General features: G+C 39.1%; 1 protein-coding gene across 1 annotated transcript in view; it reads left to right on the top strand.

Annotated features, from left to right (window-relative positions):
• The first annotated feature begins 7,059 nt into the window (after nucleotides 1–7,059).
• The window catches only part of LOC149290643 (tomoregulin-2-like), a 298,414-nt gene continuing 284,059 nt past the window's right edge, over nucleotides 7,060–21,414 (top strand). The window contains exons 1-2 of the mRNA XM_089488490.1: nucleotides 7,060–7,222; nucleotides 9,468–9,577. Coding sequence (XP_089344616.1) covers nucleotides 7,060–7,222; nucleotides 9,468–9,577 — 273 coding nt within the window. The remainder of the gene's footprint in view (nucleotides 7,223–9,467; nucleotides 9,578–21,414) is intronic.

Here is a 21,414-nt window from a genome sequence, read left to right as displayed (position 1 = left end):
CACACATAAATCCAGGCAGAGACACACGCTAACCCATAGACACAGAGGCTAACCCATAGTCACACACACAGATGCAAACCCAGACACACATGCTAACATGGTATAAAAAGGAAAACCAGGGACTCAGACTTACCTCTTTATCTTTGTGAGATTCAAATAAGGGTTGAAATACATGCACAAGCTATACATAAAATAGGAGTTAATGCCTCTGCCCAAAGGCTTACAGTCTAGATGGGAAAGCATAATGTAAGGATAGAATTAGGAAGGATTTGTTCAAAGCCACGTTCAAGTAGCATTAATGCTGTTTTAATGTATTGGTATGTAGTAGCCTAATACAGATAGAGTGAGATAATTAGTTAACTATGCTAGTGTATATATATATATATATTTAATGTACCTGAATAAATATCCTATATGTAGCCCATTTCTATAATAAAACAGGACTGAATTTGACCCATATCCTTATGTTTTGGGATGCAGCCACAGTACCTTTAAACGATGTAGTCTTTTGCCTTTCATTGTCTCCTTCTACTTAGGTCTTTATTAAGATTTATAGTATCTACTGTACAAGTCCCAGCTCCGTGTCTTTCCCCCATTTGTTTCTCAGGATAGGTTTATGTGACCAATGTTCTTTGACTTTGATTAATGTCCACTCTCTGGCTGAATGTCTCTGATACCATATTCTAGTTGAAACATTATATATGCAACACTGCCCTCCTCACTATAATGCAGGGAGATGCAGCATCTGCCTCTTTATGTTTTGGATTGATTATCCTATAGTTGCAAACTGTGTTTTTGAATAAAATAACTCTGGGATGCGAGGTGGTTCTTGAAGGAGTCAGTCAATTCAGCTGTACAAAAGCAAAACTATCAAGGTGTATGTGATTATCACTTGTATACCATTTCTTTCCCATTCAAGTCACAATGTTTCTCTCTCTCTTTCTGCACTTTTTATCTCAGCGGTCACAGGCAATTGCTGGTATTATTACTCAAACTGTCTCTCTGGGCAAAATTTCTTCTTCTGCTACCTTATAAGTCATGGCCCTCCTGTTTTCATGTGCCCCTCCTCTGTTATATACAAAACCATCGTGTTTGGTTTGTCATGTTGCAATATAGCTACATCAATCAATTTACCGTATTTGCTCGATTATAAGACGAGGTTTTTTTCAGAGCAAATGCTCTGAAAAATACCCCTCGTCTTCTAATCGGGGTCGTCTTCTAATCAGACCTCAAATAGAGTCTGATTAGGAGACTAAGATCCAGATCCCCCGCACCGCTGCAGGGGACCTGGATCCTCCTGTCTCACCCCCCCCCATCATACACACTTACCGGTGCTTCCTGCTGTATTGCCGGGGCAGCGGGTTGACGTCTACGCGATCCGCGTAGACAACGTCCGCTGCAGCCGGAAGGAGGTGTGGCTAGCAGCGGGGGTTGTCTGCGTCCGTCGCGTAGACCTTCCCCGACTGTCAGAGATCTCTGATCTCTGACAGCCGGGGAAAGTATACGCGACGGACGCATACAAACCCCCGCTGCCAACTCCACCTCCTTCCGGCTGCAGCAGAAGGCGACGTCAACCCACTGCCCCGGCTGGAAGCACCGGTAAGAGAGGGCTGAGAGGGGAGAGAGGGGAGAGAGGAGAGAGGAGAGGGGAGGGGGGGGAGAGAGTGTGTGTGTGTGTGTTAGTTAAATGGGGGCATAGGGCATTTCTGGAGTGGCGTTAAGGGGGCATTTAATAGAGCACTCTGCCTCCTGAAATGCCTTATACCTCCCTATATGCCACTCTGCCCCATAATATGCCTTTTAACCCCCTAAATGCCAGAGTGGCATATAGGGGTGTAAGGCATTTCTGGAGGCAGAGTGCTCTATACAATGCCTTTTAACTCCCTTAATGCCACTCTGCCTCCTGAAATGCCTTATACCTCCCTATATGCCACTCTGCCCCATAATATGCATTTTAACCCCCTAAATGCCAGAATGGGATATAGGGGTATAAGGCATTTCTGGAGGCAGAGTGGCATATAGGGGGTCAAAAGGCATACCATGGGGCACAGTGGCATATAGAGGGTTAAAAGGCATATCATGGGCCACAGTGCCATATTGGTGTGGCAAGCCTGGGGGCAGATGTGCGTAACTGGGGGACAGGCTGGAAAATACAAGAAATAAAAACAAAAAAAATATTTTTCTCAATCATAGCTTTTATTAAAAAAAATAGTTTACATGAATTAACATTTACTGGTAAAACTTTTTTCCTTTAGGGTCGTCTTATATTCAGGCTTTTTCTTTTTTCCTAAGTTAATATTCAGATTTTGGGGGGTCGTCTTATAATCAGGGTCGTCTTATAATCGAGCAAATACGGTAGTTTTTGTATACTGTAGTATACGTAGTATAAGTAGTGGATATTACTGATTTTCCTATAATTTAAAAATGAACTTCCAATGAGTAAAATTTTCCACTTTTATTGCCTTGTTCAACAGTTTTTTACACCAAGTAAATTCTGTTTTCTGTTAATGTGTACTATGTTCTCTTTAGTAAGACAGAAATGGCAGCAGTGGCTTAGAAAAAATCAAAACAACATATCGTTATTTCCCTGCTAAGTATGTCAGTTGAATTAGTATGTAGATTAACACTGATTTTTTTTGCCATTACTAGTCTGCTAGTAATGCTGTGTCCCGTAGATGGAATGTTTATGTGAGATATGCAGTTTTATGGTGTGAAACATATAATTCGGTCACTGCTATTTTAAAGGTTCAAAATAAGTTTGCTTGGCCTTTGTACTAAAATTTGAATTTATGCTGTCATTTTGCTGAGAATTATAACTTTAGTATTGATGTGCAGTAGTTTAGTATTTGTGTAAACAGAGCGGTTGACCTAAAGCAACCTAAAGTTGACTACTTGGTGTTGGCATACATTTCAAGTGTCTGGATTTCTCCTGAAGGATCTGTCTATTCAAGTTGATTGCTGGTCTCTGGGGCAGAACTCAATCTTCATGAGGGGAGACGAAGAGGCCATTCCTAGTTTTACTACAATTTGTTGTAGTAGCTTTTGCTTTATCATTATGCCACTGATAAGGTGCATAGATCTCTCGTTTCCCATTACCGGATGCAGCCCTGGCACTGCTAAATCGGCTAGTTAAACAGGTCAGAAGTCTCCATTGTAACTGGCTCATTTACGCAGTGGCATTCTGTTCCTAGCTGGCAAGACCTACATAGCATCTATCCCCTCGCACATTTTGAAGAAAAGACCAACCTTGCAGTAGGTTTTGGGGGATTTGTCCTGGGTCAGTCAAGTATTTTTTAATTTCTTGATGAAGAAATTAAAACCTTGATGAAGATCCTGTTGTTAAGGGTTGAACTGTACATCAGCAACGCATACTAATATCATGTGAGTTTTGGGCACTTTTTCTATTTAATAAATATTTTTTGATAGCTAAAAGGAGTGTGCAATTACTTAAATCTCCATTCCTGATATGTCTGTATGTCTTAATGTATATTTATTATCTGTTAACTGTCCCAATTAAATTGTACACTGCTTAAAACATTAAAGGTAATAAGTATAATAAATCATTTCAGAGTCTTGGACAGTGCCCCATATAAATTATAAATATTCTACTGATACCCAGAGCTACTTTTAATTATGCCTCCATTGTTCTGGTACTTTTAGACCTAATTCACTTGTTACTGTATAACTGGTGGCCTTCTCAGAATGTGATTTTACAACTGTTTTATTTCTGTAAGCCGAGGAGCAAATATGACACTGAGATTTTCTCGTTCAGCATTTGTGCAAATGTTTTAGTGACAACATTATCTGTTAGAACTTGAACAATAAAAAAAAAAAAAAGAACTTGAACAATACCAAAATATTTTTTACTACACAAAAACAGGCTTATTTTCATTCATATTTTAATAAATTAAAGTGTATTTCAGTTTCTTCAAAACCCGAAATGCAAGACATTTTGGCTCAAAAATGGTTAATAAAGCACTGTGGAAAGGTATTTCCCTTCTTCTCGGTTGCTTCTATTTTTTGCTTATTTGACAACATGAATAAACACAAAATGCAGCTCTTAATTGATAATTTAATCTGGGTGCTAGGCAAATCCTGTGGATGCAACCTGGATTCTGGGCAAGTCATGAGGATGCAATCTGTTGCTAGGGCAGGCCTTTGGGGTGTGTGCATTTTACATTGATCACACTTTGGCAGTTTTCTGTTTCTTTTAATTCTTTGTTAACACCATACCAATGGGATTTGTTGATCTGTGATGAATCAATGTTCATATTCTTAATTGTGCATTCTGATGGGCCAACTTTTCCTCATTTTTTTTTTGGTGATCCTTTTATATATTTAAACTGGCCCTTTATAATTTATCATTATTGGACACCTGTTTTACCTACAGCTACTTGGTGTAAAAACTAGGAAAGCTTGCACCAATGGCCAGCACATATTAAGAAAAAGTGATATTAATATACTGATGTGATATTTGGAGTTATGCTGTATCACCATCAGTATGTAGGAGGTTCTCACTCTATTGAGAGTGTGCCTTGATGTGGCGGGTGAGCTAAATTATGCTTTGGCCAATTTCCATTAACCAAAACCTCTCATTTATATTATGTTTATATATTTGTTGCCAACTTTATTAGGGTGAGAAGCTCAGACAGTTTTTGTTTTTGTATCACCATCAGTGTCTGGTGTGACGGGAGGTCATGTACCCCGACTGGGTACACCCGCCAGATGTTGCTTCCTTCCCGAGGCTTCAGCAATTAACCCTCTCAGTGCTAGACAGAACTAGCGGTAGAGAGATGAAGCAGGACTTTGTCGGAATGGAGCCATGCTGGCGCTGTAGCTGAGCGAAATCTAGATGATGCAGCACATGTACTGTCCTGACAAAGTCAGTAAGTGATTATAGCAGCCCACCCCAAGCATCAGCATCACCATGCTGAGGTGACAACAAAGGACACTTTATTGCGAAAACACACAGCCTTATATCCAAACTCTATCAGATAAGGAGATAATTCCATCACCACAAACGATACCCTGCCCAGACAGCCCAGTGACACACCAAGTACAGCAATGCCCATATATACCCATTGTACAGCGCTACGGAATTTGATGGCGCTATATAAAACAATAAATAATAATATAACCTTAAATTGTTGTTTTTCAGGGTGATACCAAGGTGCTCCCTCTTCCAACCACCCCTTGTCTAAGCCCCACCACAAGTGGTATATTTGTGCAAAAGAGTGCTCTGGTGGAGCCAGGGGCATCCAAGATATTTAGGATTACAAAGTCCAGTGGGAACTCCTGCAGATCCTAACTGACAAACAATTCCAAAGAATTACAGCTAAGAACTGGTCAGGTACAGGGCAAGGGGAATAAAGATCCAATAGATCTGAGTGACACAAGGGTGGGATTATACTCCTAGGCACATTCAAAACAGGGAAAAACAACTGAAGAAGGGGTTAAAAATCCTCTGCAGCCCTGGTTCCGTGACATCTGGCTTAGTATATAGTGATGGGAGTTGGGATGTATCACTGTCTATCTAGCTATAATGATTAGAGATACACTGTACCACCATCAGTGTCTGAATTACTATATAATGAGGTGCAGTAGAAAATGTGTGGTTAGAGGGGTTATTTGTATTAAGGGGGGTATCAATATTTCCATACCCACCTGGGTAACCAAAAATGTTTCAAATCTCCAATGCGGCAATCATTTTAGGGGTTAGTACATGTCTTTTATGGGGCACCACTTGTTTGTTTCTGCAAAACCTTTCCAACGCTGGCACTGTAAAAAGTATTTTCAAAATAATCATTAAAAATGCAGGCACTGTAAAAACGTAAAAAAATCACCATTGCAATGCTGGCACAAATTTAATCTGGCAAGATTGCTTGTTTGAGCATGTGCTGTTACGTTTTATTGTTTAGCAATAAACTAAATTGGTTTTGACCTATCTACAAATTTCTACTTTTTCTCCTTCTGGAAAATCTGACTAAAACATATCCATTGAATCACTTAGTTGAGATTATTTTTATTGATCTCTATGGAAATAGGTAGCGTCCTGGTTGAATGGGAGAGGTCAGACCAGTGAATTAAACCAATACTGTATGGATGGAGCAGTTGTTGGAACTGGAAGGTTCTCAGTGATATAGGATTCAGATTATCTATGGCAGTGCTAGGAAAAACAGATATAGCACCCAGCAGCATTGTATAGAAGAATCACATAGCTTATTGCCGAGCAACCAGCTCCAAAGAGCTGCAGTCTAACAGAGTTGAATGGGGCAGTGACTGAAATGAAACCAGATGATAGTATAAGCTTCAAGAAACATGGAGGTGGGCATCTAGAGGAATACATATAAACAAAGCAGAATAAGGGGGGCTGCTGGGAATAACTGGCTGCGTGGAACCGTAGCCTTGCAGATAAACCGTTCTTAATGGTAGCTGCTGTGAGAAGCGGTACTGTATGTCCCGAGACACTTGCTGTTTTCCGGTTCTCTGCATCCAAATTCCCCGCACTTTTTCCTTAAATGACGTAACAGTTGGGAGAGGCTGAACTATGTTTTATACATTTAGACGACGCTTTTCCTTTATATAGATACATTCTAGAGTGTAACTTCTAGAGCCAGCGCATCAACGGCGCAATCCATCGCTCTCTCAGGACCCTCACGATTTTTTACATAGTCCATCCCACTCCCATGACCTACTCTCCTCCCACCCCAAAACCAAAGGCTCCGCAGAGCTCTCCACCAATCAGCTCTTCCCACTGTCCCCATCCCCTCCCAAATCCCCAGGCTGTTGGATAGAGAGCTGGGTACTGCGTTCACATCCAGCGGAGTCAGCCGGCATCCAGGAGCAGCTCCGGAGCATCCTCATCTGCCGGCATCGTGTGTGCACTTTCTATGGCAGCTGCTGCCTGCAGTCTGCACTCTCGGATATCACTCTGCCTCAGCCAGCCGTCTGGAATTGTTGTGGTTGCACTTATTGGGATGGTATCTCTGGGGACCCCGTCATGCTAAGTCCTTGTCCATTCTTTTGTATTTGGGAATCTAAAGCACTGTTCCTATAGACATGGTGGTTGTAGAGCCTCACAGACCTTGCTGGACACTTTGCGATTGCCTCTGCTCATTGCTGTTGCCATCTCTTATACTCGTCATAGCCCGGCCAGGGAAACTTGCAGCTTATCCTACCTCCTTAAGTGACTGCCAAACCCCTACAGGCTGGAACTGTTCTGGTAAGAGACCTCCTGCTACAATTCTATATGAAATGGTCATTTCCCTTACCATTTACTTCTCTCCATAATCCCTGTGATTAATCTTGTTAATTATACAGCAGAAATAGATTTATAGACTAAATGATTAAAAACGTCACCCTCCACATAAATTGGAAAACATAGACAGCCCCTCCAAACACACAATATATATGTAAATGTATATATATATATATATATATATATATATATATATGTTCTCGTTATATAATATCATTACTTTTGTGGTATATGCCCACAGAGCTTGCAATCAGTATCAGTGCAATAGAGGCAGTTTCCTAGAACTCTCACTGTAAATCTCATGGGAGTGAAACTACAAATATACTTTGATACAATTTGATTTAATACAATCTGGCTGTACTTGTATGACTCGATTTTGTTCTCACTTCAAATAATCCATTTTACAGAATCTGTCAAGTGGAATTATATCATCTATGTAGTTAGAAAAGTTTATTTCACACATTGGCTTTTTAGCCAAAATCCCATGTATTAGTAATGCATGTTTCTTATAAATTAAACAGTTATACACACTACTGGAATACTTGTGAGGTTAACTTTTAACTTATTTTGAATTATTTAGTATGTATTTTTATATTTTGAATTGTATTAAACTAGATCCATGAAAGCCGATAAACATTTGACAGAGATTGGAAGCTCTGTTTAATTTCCTTATTTTGTGCCTTTTATGTCTTAATTTTGATATATTTATAAACTTTAGGCATTGGAAAAATAATTAATAATAATTAATATTGATGCACACTAGAGTTTGTTATAGAACAAATTGTAAGATGTTGATTGTTTTTTTTAAATGCATCCCTAAATGCAACATCCTATGTCAATAAAGAGACATTTGAGGACACAACCTTTCAAAGAGAGACCGTATTGGCACATTATATCCATTTTGTCTCATACATTAATTAGTATTTCTATGAATATTGACATTTAAAAAAAATATTCCCTGGTATGGGATCTGCACATCCTCACTGATTTTAATTAGATAAACCTTAGCAGATGCAGGGGTCTCAAAGCTTCAAAAAAAGGTCAAATTCAGGACAGAAACCTCATAACAGGCTTTGTTTCATCCATCCAGTTTTACTTAACCTTATCTAGATTTAAACATTAGGTCAGCACTGGTGTTGTATAGACTGCCAAGCTGTGAACTAGAATAATTAAATAAGGAAGGATGAGCCATGTAGTTGGATCAGTAAATCATCTTTGTGCCTGAAAAGCCATTTAATAAGATAATTAGGAGATTGTGTATGAGTGTGTTTCAGAAGGCTGTTTGAGCCCATCCAGAAACACGTCATCTTACTGTCTTTGTCAATAATAAAGTCACCAAAATATAATGGTTATGTTTTTTCTAGGATATCAGTTATTAAAAGTATTTTCCATCAAGCAGAGTATCTGCTAGCTCCAGATCTGTGTTTGTCAAACAGGAATGTATGAAAAGTAAAATGCCCAATGTAATATTCTCATTTTGCTTTGAAATAACATTCTTGGCCACCGAACCTAATAACAAAAAGGGCAGCATAGTTCCAGCATAAAGATGTTAAAGACCTAAGGCTTTTGTCCTGCTGACTCTTCTTTCATTTTTAATATGATGATGTGGTTTCAAACAGAGGAATGTAATAAAGAAATCAATACAAGTAAATCTTAATGGATCCAAAGTCTAATGTATACGTCCTGGTTAATATTGTTTCTTTCTGTATAGTTGATTGATCGGGTTGCAGAGGGGCTGAACTCTCAGCTAAGTATACCCATGTTAGGATGTCTATAGAAAAAGAAAATATAAAGAATAAAATAAAAACAAAAAATAACTACCCCACACACATTAAGACCTGCTGTTTTAGCTCCTTCAGAGTAAATAACGTATTACTTTTTCTATTTACTATTAGCTTTCAGGGGTGATTAATCTTTATTTAAGCCAGCCAGAGCAGCATAGACAACACAATGCCTGTTTATCTTTATTATACTTTATCATAAAGAGGCTTGTTCATCATTGCTTGGACCAATTCCAAAGATTGATTTGAGACTATGCACCAAAATATGTTCATTATACATCACAGACAAATGCAGATCCTCTGCATATGACATAGGATGTTTGTCACTTAATACCTTGCTAGTAGATATGAGTACATCACTGTTATTTTGAGTGCATATTTAATCAATACATATGAAAAACCTGAGTATTTCTTTCTTATTTTTTGAGGTTTCGATGACAGAGAAAATGATCTTTTTCTTTGTGACACCAATACCTGCAAATTTGATGGAGAGTGTTTAAAAATTGGAGATACTGTGACATGCGATTGTCAGTTCAAGGTAAGAAGCTTGGTATCTCATTTTTCAAATTGACTAATGTAGGCATAAAAGGGGAATCCACTTCCACAGTCTTTCTCTTAGCAATTTGTATCTCTACAGGCTGAGCAGTTGAAGGCAAAACAGACGCCAGGGGAAAGATCTCTGGCAAAGCAGCCAAATGGTGTCAAAGATGCATAGGTTTCTCTGGGAAAAATGCAGATGACGTTATTATCATTTTATTCTTCTTCACAACCTAAAATGTACAATAGATCATTGAGATTCAAAAGTAAATGATGCTGTCATTTTCTTTGTATTATGTTTTTAGCGCTAGCACTTTCTGTATAAGTTTCAAAGAGCCTTGGAAATATATTAAATTGAGCAAAGGGTTCATAGATATTCATAGACTAATTTCTGTTTTCTGCATGCCAGAATATATTTTAAACCCTTAACATATTCATGATCACTTCCATACTGCAAGCCTTTGTACGTGAGCAGCGACTGGTAACAGAGAATGTGATTTTTGTACTCTAGCTCTAACATGGCAAAAGTTTTTGTTTCAGTAACTTTTAGTTTTTACATTAAAAAAATCTTAAGGTTATTAGATGATTAATCACAGCCTCAACCATGCACAAAGCAATGATGCAGTTATTTAATCCCTTTAAAATGCACACTATTTTGTACAATGGACACAAGCGTTTTCACTATGTTTTGTTAAACTAAGTTCTTATTTTGCCCTCTATACAAACAATATATTGTGTTCTTTTCAGGACATGTAAACGCTTCTCTTCATTTTACTCCCATTTAAATAAACATTCATTTAGAATGACAAAATGGGCAAAAACTAGAAAAAAATGTATACAGCAAAAAAAAAAACACAAAATATATACATTTACTTCTCAAATTTGTCTATAAAATTCACAGGCAAATATCAGATGGTAATTTTTTGTGAAGCTCTCTTTTTTAAATTTGATATGTTGACATTGTAGCCTTAATAATACATACAGATTGCAAAACCACACCACAAAGGCATACAACCTACACTATTTAGGTAATTCTATCACTTTTCATGCAGCCATTACATCGCCAATCTCGTCTAACGTAAGCGGCATAAAATAAAGTGGTGCATTATGCACAACCTTTTTGATTTTGCTTATAATTCTCCCACAGGATAGGTGTTCTTGCTGAAAAATAACTCAATTTATGTTAAGCAACATCCCCCATGTACAATAAAACCCATATGCATATTTTTGTGTTTTGACAAACATGAAAATACCTAAACACTACTTTATCCACTATACTACATGGGGGATGGTGTATTTTTTTATTTCTACTGGGAGAGGGGTTATGGGCTGCTCCAAGCCTTTTTTAGATTTTTATTTTTTTTACTTTTTACACTTTATGTCTATTTCTTGCTTCTTTTCCTATTTTAGAAACTTTTTTGCCTTGGTCTATCATAGAGCAGTGCAATATTACCTGACATCTCCATGGGGTTCTTTGTAGACTCCTTGGATCTTACTTGCAACTAGAAGGTATTATTATAACAACTGCAGGCCGTTTAGTCATTTATTTTTTATTTTAAATACATTTTTGAAGTATTCTCACTGTGATGACACTCTACACCCCGTCCTTCCCTGATCACAATACATGTGATCGGTGGCAGCAGTGGCAGAATCACCCTAGGTGGGCCTATATAGACACTGTGGGGTCTCTGTTTTGCCATGCAGCGCTTCAGCACTGATACCGCAGGAACCTATGTTGAGGGATTCACATATTGCAAAAGCACCGTTACACAGCGTAATGCTTGCACACAGAGGGCAAATCAGGCTGTTGTTGACATTATTTTTGTTAGCCCTCAAACTTTTCAGTGAACATTAAAATAGTGCATTATTTTTCATAACTAAAAATTATCTAAATTATAGATTATATTTACACTCAAATAACATAAACATATAATCAAAGCATATTTTCCATACGAGTTCTCAAGATCCATAGACTTACTAGAGTTTCATATTTTTTACGATGGGTTTTAATTAAATATAATTATGTATTTCCGTGTATTGGCCTAGGCTTATTTTATGCCTCAGGAGAAAAATTTTAAATGCTAAGAATGACTACCTATAGCTACCACAAATGAGAGCTAGATGCAATAAAATTAAACTATGTCCATGTTCTACTGCACACTCTTGGGTTTCCTCACATCTCAGCATTAACAGAAACGATCCAGTGTGACTTAATATCTAGATACCCTCATATCACTATACAGCTATGTAGGAGAGCAACTGAATGGAGATGTATTCCATCAATTTTTTAAAGCCTCTTTTCAGCAGAAAATCCTTGTCCTCTGCAATTCTGGGGAAATACAAGTACACCAGAGATTGTGATAACACTTGTGGATGTAACGGGTTCTAACTATGCTGTTATATGAAAAGAGGAATACTTGCAAGAAATGTGTATCTTTATGAGCCCATTATGTTTAGTCTTGCAAGTTGCTCAGAAGACAAGACAATAAAACAAGGAAAAAAACTTCAAAGACAAGGCACACTCTTTTATGCTGACAATCAGAGTTCTTAATTTTGTATTCTACATATCTTCACAATTCTTGCATGCTGTCAATGGACATGCACTAAAAAACCTATAAAGGGGAAAAGGGTGAATTGTCCCCTGTGCTGCTCTGATTTTGGGATACTAAATATTTTTGTGTTTAACTTGAAATTCCACATACAACCATACCTGGAAACTCTCCGGGTTTGACCCGGAGATTGCCGGGTGAGCCCTGCTCCTCCGGTTCTTGACACGCCCCGCTCCACTCCCCAATTTTTCCTTTAAATGGGGGTGTTTCCCACTGTCGTCAGTGGGACCGCCCCCGACATCAGTGGGACCGAGGTCAGCAGGACCGCCCATCAACATCAGTGTCCTGGCCGCGTCCCGCAAGGAGCCGAGAAGTTCCCAGGTATGCATACATCCAACAAAACTACAATAACAAGACCATGAGTACTGTGATGGCTGGACCCTTTCTGACTGGATAGTGCGCGTTAAGTGTGGCTCACGTCAATGGACATGACTCTGAGGCTAAATGTTGTCAGAGCCAGGTTCAAAATGGCGTTTCCCATTCCCTCCATGCCTTCCTTTATTTCAAGCAATTATTTCCCTTAGCTAATTTGACTCTCTTTCGCTTTTCATTTAATTTCAGAAAATGTGTTAAGTTCTATAACAATTGCCCTCCACTCTTTGTCTTTAAATTGATAAGCAGATTCACCGGGCGAAATTGTTGGATGTCAATTGTTCTCTCTTTTCCTTGTCTGTCTGTTTTTGGGAAGTAGAGCAGGATGCCACTAATTGAGCCTGTACATTTGTTCCATGTTTTTCCTTTTTTTTTCTTTCTTTGTTTAATATTTTATTGGAGTTGTGGCAGCAATTACTTTTAAAAATGTGTATTCTTTTTTATCGTATTAATGTAAAATTATCATTACACTATATTTATGTGTATATAACTTTTACATTTGTTATTGTAAATAATAAATAGATAAAATAGATAAAGATAATTTGTAGTCTCTAAGTAGGGAGATGGTAAAGATGGCCATAAGACTACCCCTAGACCTACTGAGTCATCTTTCAACAGAGAAAAAAGAAAACTGTGTGTGACCTAACACACCATCACATACTAGGAGTATTTTGTTTGCATACTGCCCATTCCTAACATGTACGCTTACCTTACCTAACCACCAGTCCCTCCTTCCCCTTTTTTTTGTCCTTCCAGAGTAATGTGTGCAATTGAAGGTGATGTTTATAAAATGACTAATCTTCAATAAAAAAACTGCTAGTACCTAAGCTTAAGGTCAGATCTAGTATTACCAAGCTCTAATTCTGTAGAAATATCCAAGTGAGGTATAGATGTATATGCCATAAAAGAGAGATGGGCATCAGAAGTATAATGATTAAAGCAGTTCACATTGTTATATTATTATTTAATAATCTGTTCTTTTGCACCAGTATGTCTTAACCCCTTAAGGACAATGGGCGGTCCCTAAACCCATTGAAAACAATGTATTTTGAGCACGTACATGTACGGGCTTTGTCATTAAGGGGTTAATGATTGTTAATGTTATTGTAAACTTTATATTTTGTCAATTTAAATGAGCGCTATTATTAATTTACACTCTATCTACTGTAATAGTGGCATGGGTTCCCCTGTCAATCTTCTAATAAAATGTAATATAATAATAATAACATGGCTTTATGACCCACTACTAAAGTTGACTGTTTTTAGTGAATTATATTAAAGGGGAATTGCCACTGTATTTGTACTTATGGTTGCATATTAATGAAGTCCCTGCATTTACAGTCCCTGTATTTTACACTGCATTGATATTTTTTTAGTGTGGGAAATAATTAAACTAAAATTAGCAAAAAAGTTAAAGTGATTTTTTTGGCATCTGTATATCCACAGTGTGGTACAGGGGATAACTACTGTTGAGGTATATAGTAACTGTCCTTATTATAAAAATATATATCTAGAACCTTGATACTCATCAAAAGGATCAACAACTAGCATGCAGGCCACGCATTTAAAAGAGTATTACGGCACAGTGGCCATGCTTTATGCTTAATGACTGGCATGCTTTAATATAGGATATTCATAAACGTCTTTGTGAGCATTCTGTTCCATCCTAAAAACAGTCTTGTCCCAGTCCAAATCCCGACAGACCTCCCCTCCTTGCCCTGATCTCGGAGGATTCTTACTATTTATAGGAACCATGGTTTCAATCATATATTACTTTCACTAAATATCACCTTCAGTAATGAGAGTGTGCAAATGGAGGCACACAAGAGCCATATACACAAATCTCAGACATTTTGTTGTTCATTATTACATTTGTGAATTGTTACGTAGCAGTTATATGAATATATATATATATATATATATATATATATAAACAAGCTAACATTTAGAACGAGCTCACGTAAATAACCTACGCTGGCAGTTTGTCTTGTCTATAGTATTCATTGCTGTCGTGTATTCTGTATAGCCTGTTGTCTCAGTTATTCATCTAAAGCTAACATCTATTTTTACTTTGCTCTTGGCCTGTTATTGTACACATTTTTTCTGAGCAGTGACAAAACACATACATTACTTTCCCAAAGCACACAGAACTGAGTTTACCTGTGGTTTAACAGGTAATATCACATCTGACTTATTCAGCTTTTAACTATGAGATGTGCTTCCTTAACTATAGTCTCCCGGAAATCACTGCTTCCCCACCCAAGCTCTACTCACTCCCGCCTATATCCCTCCCACTCGTACCTGCTTTCCAAGTCTTTCTGTGGCTAGTTATGCCCTGATCTCCTGCCACAATCCACTTTGTGCCTGCTATAAATAACCGGACTGGGGCGCTCCTGGTAGCCGTCCCTGGGAAGAATTTCCCAGATAAGCCCATAACTAATACATTATTTATGATTACAAAAAGCAGGTATGTTTCAAAACAATTATTCTGGTGTAAAGTCCTAAATATGATGCAAATATCAGGACTATTGTTCTCTATTAGCATTTCACCAAAGAATTGATATTCATTCATACTGACTATTGTTCCTATGATGCTTCCTCTTTATTAATATTATTATTGCCATTTATTTTATTCCAAATGGTAGGTGTGCAAATAGGCAATTTACAAAACTGTAATTGACCTGAAGTTTTTTCTTTCATTTTTTTTCAAATCTCATAAAGTTGCCCTGTGTGTGATGCACACGTGGGGTTAGGAGGTTGCTAATCAAAACATTTGTGTGTGCAGATATAGTTTAAGAGATACACTGAGTGGCAACAGGGTCTACTACATGATAACCGTTCCCACAAACCAACATATCCCCAAAAAACATGCACACCTTTATTAAAGTGCAAACATAATTTCCACTGCTTTATTAACAATTTACAATGTATTAAAGTCATTGTCAAAACAGACCATCACAATTAAACATATTAACCATATGAAAACTGGCACCACCACATACCAGGTGCCTCCACATTAACCAATTGATCACTGTATGGGCACACCCGTACGCCACACATATTAACCAAATAATAACCAATGTAGAGGCATACCGAGACACCCCTACACCACCCAAATTAACCAAATAACTGATGTAGGGGCATACCGAGACATCCCTACACCACCCCAGGTTCTGAGCCACAGGCAAGCCCCAAAACCTTATAAACTAACTTGAACCAAGTCAAATTAGTAAAACCAAACCAAAACCCACTGTACCAAAACAACTATCTCCAAACTATCCCCGCCACTGTAAAAAAAAAACGGGGAAGACACCTCCACAACAACCTATTAAAGGGAGAAAGGGTGGGACAACCCAGATTTGGAAAAACAGTTAAGTGAACCACTTACAAAATGGTTCCTCTTATATACCCATAGCATTAGCCACACCCATAACAAAATTTAAATTACAGCTTCAAGCCCACCTACTAACTCTGTCGAGGCCCAGTCCACTAAGCTGCGCTGCTCCATGGCCTTCAGTATAGTGTAAACTAATTTATTTAATAAATAACAAAATAATGTAAATAGCCTCAGATTTCTATTTTGTCTGTTATGAAATATATAATTAAAGTTGCTTTTATTATAAATTGTATTTGTCATATAAATGCAGTCTGCTGTACGGACACTTGCACACTTTAAGCACTAAACCTTCCAACATTTAAAATATTTATTATGTGTATGTAAGCATGATGGCAATTAGAGCGTTTCTAAGGGTCAGTGCCAAATATCTACTCAATTTGACTCTATAATCAATATATATTTTTATGACCTGTAAAACTGTCATGCTTCGATCGAACACTGAATGAATGACAGAAAAAGCGTTTTGACTAAAAGTCAGATAAAACAGGATGATTTACAGGAAGAGAACATTCTGAAATAGACAGAGACAACAAAGGAAATGTTGGTGTCTGCAAAATTCCTTTCTACGAGGAGAAGGGAAGAAGGGCAAAGTCAAAATTATTATCATAAATATTTGTTTCATCACATACTGTGCGTCATTCTGGTCCCTCAAATCCCATCTTAGTTACCAAACATGAACCCCAATTGCATATGACGTTTTAATTTATCTAGTCAAATGGCATGACAGCATGCCCCTCTTTTTCCACCCCGTCTAAGGATACACCAATATCAAGGAGGATAACCTACACCAAGTGTCCCAGTTTTCGTGGGACAACCCCTCTTTTTGGGCACTGTGCCACATTGCTACTCCGCTATCCTACTTTTATTGGGATCATGGGCTGGTTGTGGACATCTTCGGATCTCCATTGACCTGCCCAGGGAGCTGTAAAGTCACCTGTGTTGCAGCACAGTCCTCCATAGCAGTTCCCATAAGACCTGCGAATGATCTGAAGCTGAGCAATGCAAGGTGGCTGTTCAGGTAAGGCAGAAGAGTTGTCCTGCCTTTATCTCCGCCTACTGCTGCCTGCCAATTCTCACTTGTACCCCTGCTTTCCCACCTCTAGCCACACCCCTGAACACAAGTTTAGACACCTGAAATATCAGGGGGGGTATGGGATAATCCATATCTAATGCTATACGTATAAATTATTGTGAAACTATTTCTCAAAAGTCATCTCAATGTTTTTATCTATACATTTTTCAGGGCCGGCTCTGTCACAACTGGTCCTTTGTAATGTCCACAGTGATGTCAGTGTGTTGAAATGTTCAACACTCTGTCAAACTCTTTTAGAGAAAGCACCTCAAAGAGTCTTGGTAAACCTTTATCCTCTATTCAAGCCTCTAAAAATATAGGTATCCCACTCAAGCTATTTTAGAGAACAAGCACTATTTTACTCAGACATCTCTCCTGGCATGTGGTACCACCAAGTTTACTGTGCATGTGCCAGCGACCCTGTACATGAGAGCACATGCGATCGGAGTTAACACAGTTATGTTAAAGAAAAAGTCCTGTCCAAAAATGTTCATGACTGTTCCCTTTAAGTGCAAATGAGCGCTTGGGGAATTTACTGGATTGGATTCCCTGATTGGAGTGAGTTGACAAGTAACTAGGTCAGTAGATAAAACTGGATATTAAAGCAGAATACATTGATAGAGTCTCCATCACAAGAGGCTGCAGTATACATTAACAGTTCATAGTTACAAGGTAATAATCTAGAGAAACTGGATCAAGAGAACAATAAATATTACATAAAAAAATATTAGGGCTGAAACAACTAATCGATAAAATCGATAATAATGCTCTGAAAAACTCCTCTCCTTATATAATCCGACCTCAAGCAGAGATCGGATTATAACACTAGAATCCAGATCCCCCACAACGCTGCAGGGGACCTGGATTCCCCTCACTGTCGGCCGGTCTCTCACTTCCGTCTCTCTCCCATACACCCCTCTGACTCCTCCCCTCTCCCATACATCACTCTGCCTCTCTCCCGACTCGTTACTGACAGGCACTTTCACTGCAGCTTCAGCGTAAGTGAAGGGCAGTAACAGAGGCTGGCTGTGCGCATCGTGCAGACCCCCACCGGCTGACAGAGAATCATCCTCTCTTTCAGCCGGTGGGGGTCTGCATCGCACAGACAGCCTCCGTTACTCACCTTCACTTACGCTGAGGCTTCTATGAAGCTGCAGTGAAAGTGCCTGTCGGTAACGGAGCCGGGTAGAGAGGCAGAGCGGTGTATGGGAGGGGGAGGAGTCAGAGGGGTGTATGGGAGCCACCCTCCCACACACCACTCTGGCTCCTCCCCCTCCCATACGCCACTCTGCCTCTCTACCCGGCTCCCTGGTGTCTTGTGAACCTCCGTTGCTGACAGGAGGCAGAGTGGAGTATGGGAGGGGGAGGAGGCAGAGTGGAGTATGGGAGGGGGGAGGAGCCAGAGTGGTGTATGGGAGGGGGAGGAGCCAGAGTGGTGTATGGGAGGGGGGAAGGAGGCAGAGTGGTGCATGGGAGGGGGAGGAGCCAGAGTGGTGTATGGGAGGGGGAGGAGCCAGAGTGGTGTATGGGAGGGGGGAGGAGCCAGAATGGTGTATGGGAGGGGGGAGGAGGCAGAGTGGAGTATGGGAGGAGGCAGAGTGGTGTATGGGAGGGGGAGGAGCCAGAGTGGCGTATGGGAGGGGGAGGAGCCAAAGTGGCGTATGGGGGAGGAGGAGCCAAGGTGGTGTATGGGGGGAGGAGGCAAAGTGGTGTATGGGAGGGGGAGGAGGCAAAGTGGTGTATGGGAGGGGGATGAGCCAGAGTGGTGTATGGGAGGGGGAGGAGCCAGAGTGGTGTATGGGGGGTTATTATGAATTTCAGGGCATATAGGGGGTATAAGGCATCAATATTAGGCATATCAGGGGGGCATAAAACATCTGGGGGTAAAAGGTATATCAGGGGGCTCAGTTGCATATCACTGGCATATAAGGAGTATAAGGCATATCAGGGGGCACAGTGGAATCTGGCATATAAGAGGTATAAGGCATATATGGGGGCAGAGTGGCAAGCTGGGGGTCAGATGTGCATAACTGGGGGCAGTTTGGTAAATAAAAGAAAATATAAGCAAGGCTTTTTTCCTCATAGTTTTTATTAAATATGAAAAAAAGTTAACATATGAATTAATATTTACTAATAACTTTGTATTAAAACCTAGTTTGAGAAACACTGTGTTTGGGTTCTTGTAGCTTTTATTATTATGTCAGTAAAATAAGAAGGTGAATAGAGAGAGGCCATTGCAATAAAGAGATGAAAGTGTAAATTGTACGTTTTTTATTACATTATTTTAAATTTTAAAAAATTGCATTTTTTTTATTCGATTAATCGATTAATCGGAAAAATAATCGGCCAACTAATCGATATAAATAAATATAAATGTATATGTAAAACAGCACCTCCTCGTATTTTATTATATGCAAAGATGAGACTTTTACATTTTATGTATACTTTTCAAAATTGATACTGCAGTAAGGAAGAAAAAAAAAAAGCATCATTTAGGCATGGTTTTCAACCCTACCTCAACACTTCTCTATCCCCATCTGCCTTTAATCATTCAATATTTTCCTAGCAGAAAATTCATTTGCTGCAAACTTGGATGTCTGCCTTTAATCATGCAATATTTTTCTGGCTGTGTGTTGTTAAGGCAAAGCTGGAGGTCTACCAGTGGACTGCAGGGAGCAGGTAGAAAAAGATAATGAGGACGTAATAACATTGCAATATCAGAATTACGTAGGATGGCTTAGTTAACAACATGTGAAATGTGATCATTGTGTTAATATGGGTTCTTGAGGCAGAGCAGCTATGCATTGATCACCCCAGGTATTTTGCAACTGTTAAAATAATTCACATATGAGAAATTGTTTTTTTTTTTTACTTTGAGCCTGAAGGAAATATATGATTATTAAAAAAGGTCTTGTGTGATGGGATCACAAAAAGTACAAAAAAAATATTGTATACTACTGTATATTGTTCCACATTATTATTTTCAGAGTATTTTGTGTAAATAATATATTTTTCTGCAGAAAGAATCTATTGCATGTCTGTTTCAAAACCACAAAATGTTGTAAAGTGTACTTTATACTGGTATTCATATGCATACCTCCCAACTTGTACCCCTGGGGAATTGGGATGATGGGGGCAGAGCTTGGGAGGCAGAGTATCACTCAAACTGGCAGTGTTAACCTTTTCACCACCAGAATAACAATCTGTGGGTATTAAAATGCCTTTTACATTAGATAAAAGTGAATACTGTTCCTACAAGTTCCTTCTGTATTCTAAGGGTAGAACAATTGTGCTACCAAATACTTGAGAAGTAGGACATGGAGATATAGGAAAATTCGTTCTAATGAGTGCCAAAACCAACATACCAGGTAGGCCTAGGAGAGGGCGCCCTCTGAGTACAGCAAGAAAAGAGACAGCTATAAAGAGGAGGGCTGACATGTTGATTAATGCATTTGCGGAAAATGGTTTTTTGCGAAAGGGCAAATACGGCTATACTTTGGCTTATCTGACAAAAATAATAACAAAGCATCCAGGACTGCTAACGGTGAATTGGTTGGGAAAAAAAATCTGAGTACTTGGGCCAAGGAGTAGTTATGGTATGAGCGAGGAACAGAACCTAATGATCATGTAACCAGCTAAATAAATTTTAAGGAATGTGGCAGAATTGAAAGTAGACACCCTGGGTTGCGTCAAACCATAACAACTATGAACATAGCAGCCTTAATAACGAAAGCCTTAATATTTGTGCTGCATGCAACCTGAGAAAAAGGGTGATGAGGATGGGAAGCTCTTCATGGGTGGGGCATCTGGCCAACTAACAGAGGCAAAATACCCATAAGTATATGTCATGTGTGATGGGAAGACCTGTACCCCGACTGGGTACACTCACCAGATGATGCTTCTCCCCAAAGGCCACCGGGAACACAAAACTTCAACCGTCAGGCAGGACTAGCGTCAAAGACAGCAGGAAACATAGCTCTTTGGGATCCTTGGCAGCACTGTACTATACAGTAGCATAGCAGCAACGAGGCTTACACCAATAACAAGACAGGACTTGTATTGAGGTGAAACAGGAACTAACTTTATTAAGGAAACAATCACCACCAGCCTCCAAGAGCCTTTCAATAAGCTGGCGGTGAGTTACAACCAGCATGCATCACATCATATGTAAAACACAATATGCAGACCATATGCAAATTAGTTATAACAGAAAACCACACCAACTTACACAATTCTGCCATCAGAACCAATAATATTGACAGACAGGCAGGAGGAAGGGGGAAACTGGGATCTAGAGAGCACTGGCTCTCTCACTGTTGCCACGCTTTACCCCTAATCAGGTACAGGGTGGCTTAAACATAAATCCAAGCAAGGGAACCAGATATTGC

Source organism: Sceloporus occidentalis, unplaced genomic scaffold (genome assembly GCF_023333645.1).
Source record: "Sceloporus occidentalis isolate IW3139 unplaced genomic scaffold, rSceOcc1.0.p SCAF_38, whole genome shotgun sequence".
NCBI lineage: Eukaryota > Metazoa > Chordata > Lepidosauria > Squamata > Phrynosomatidae > Sceloporus > Sceloporus occidentalis.
This window is presented reverse-complemented; position numbering and strand designations above follow the sequence as displayed.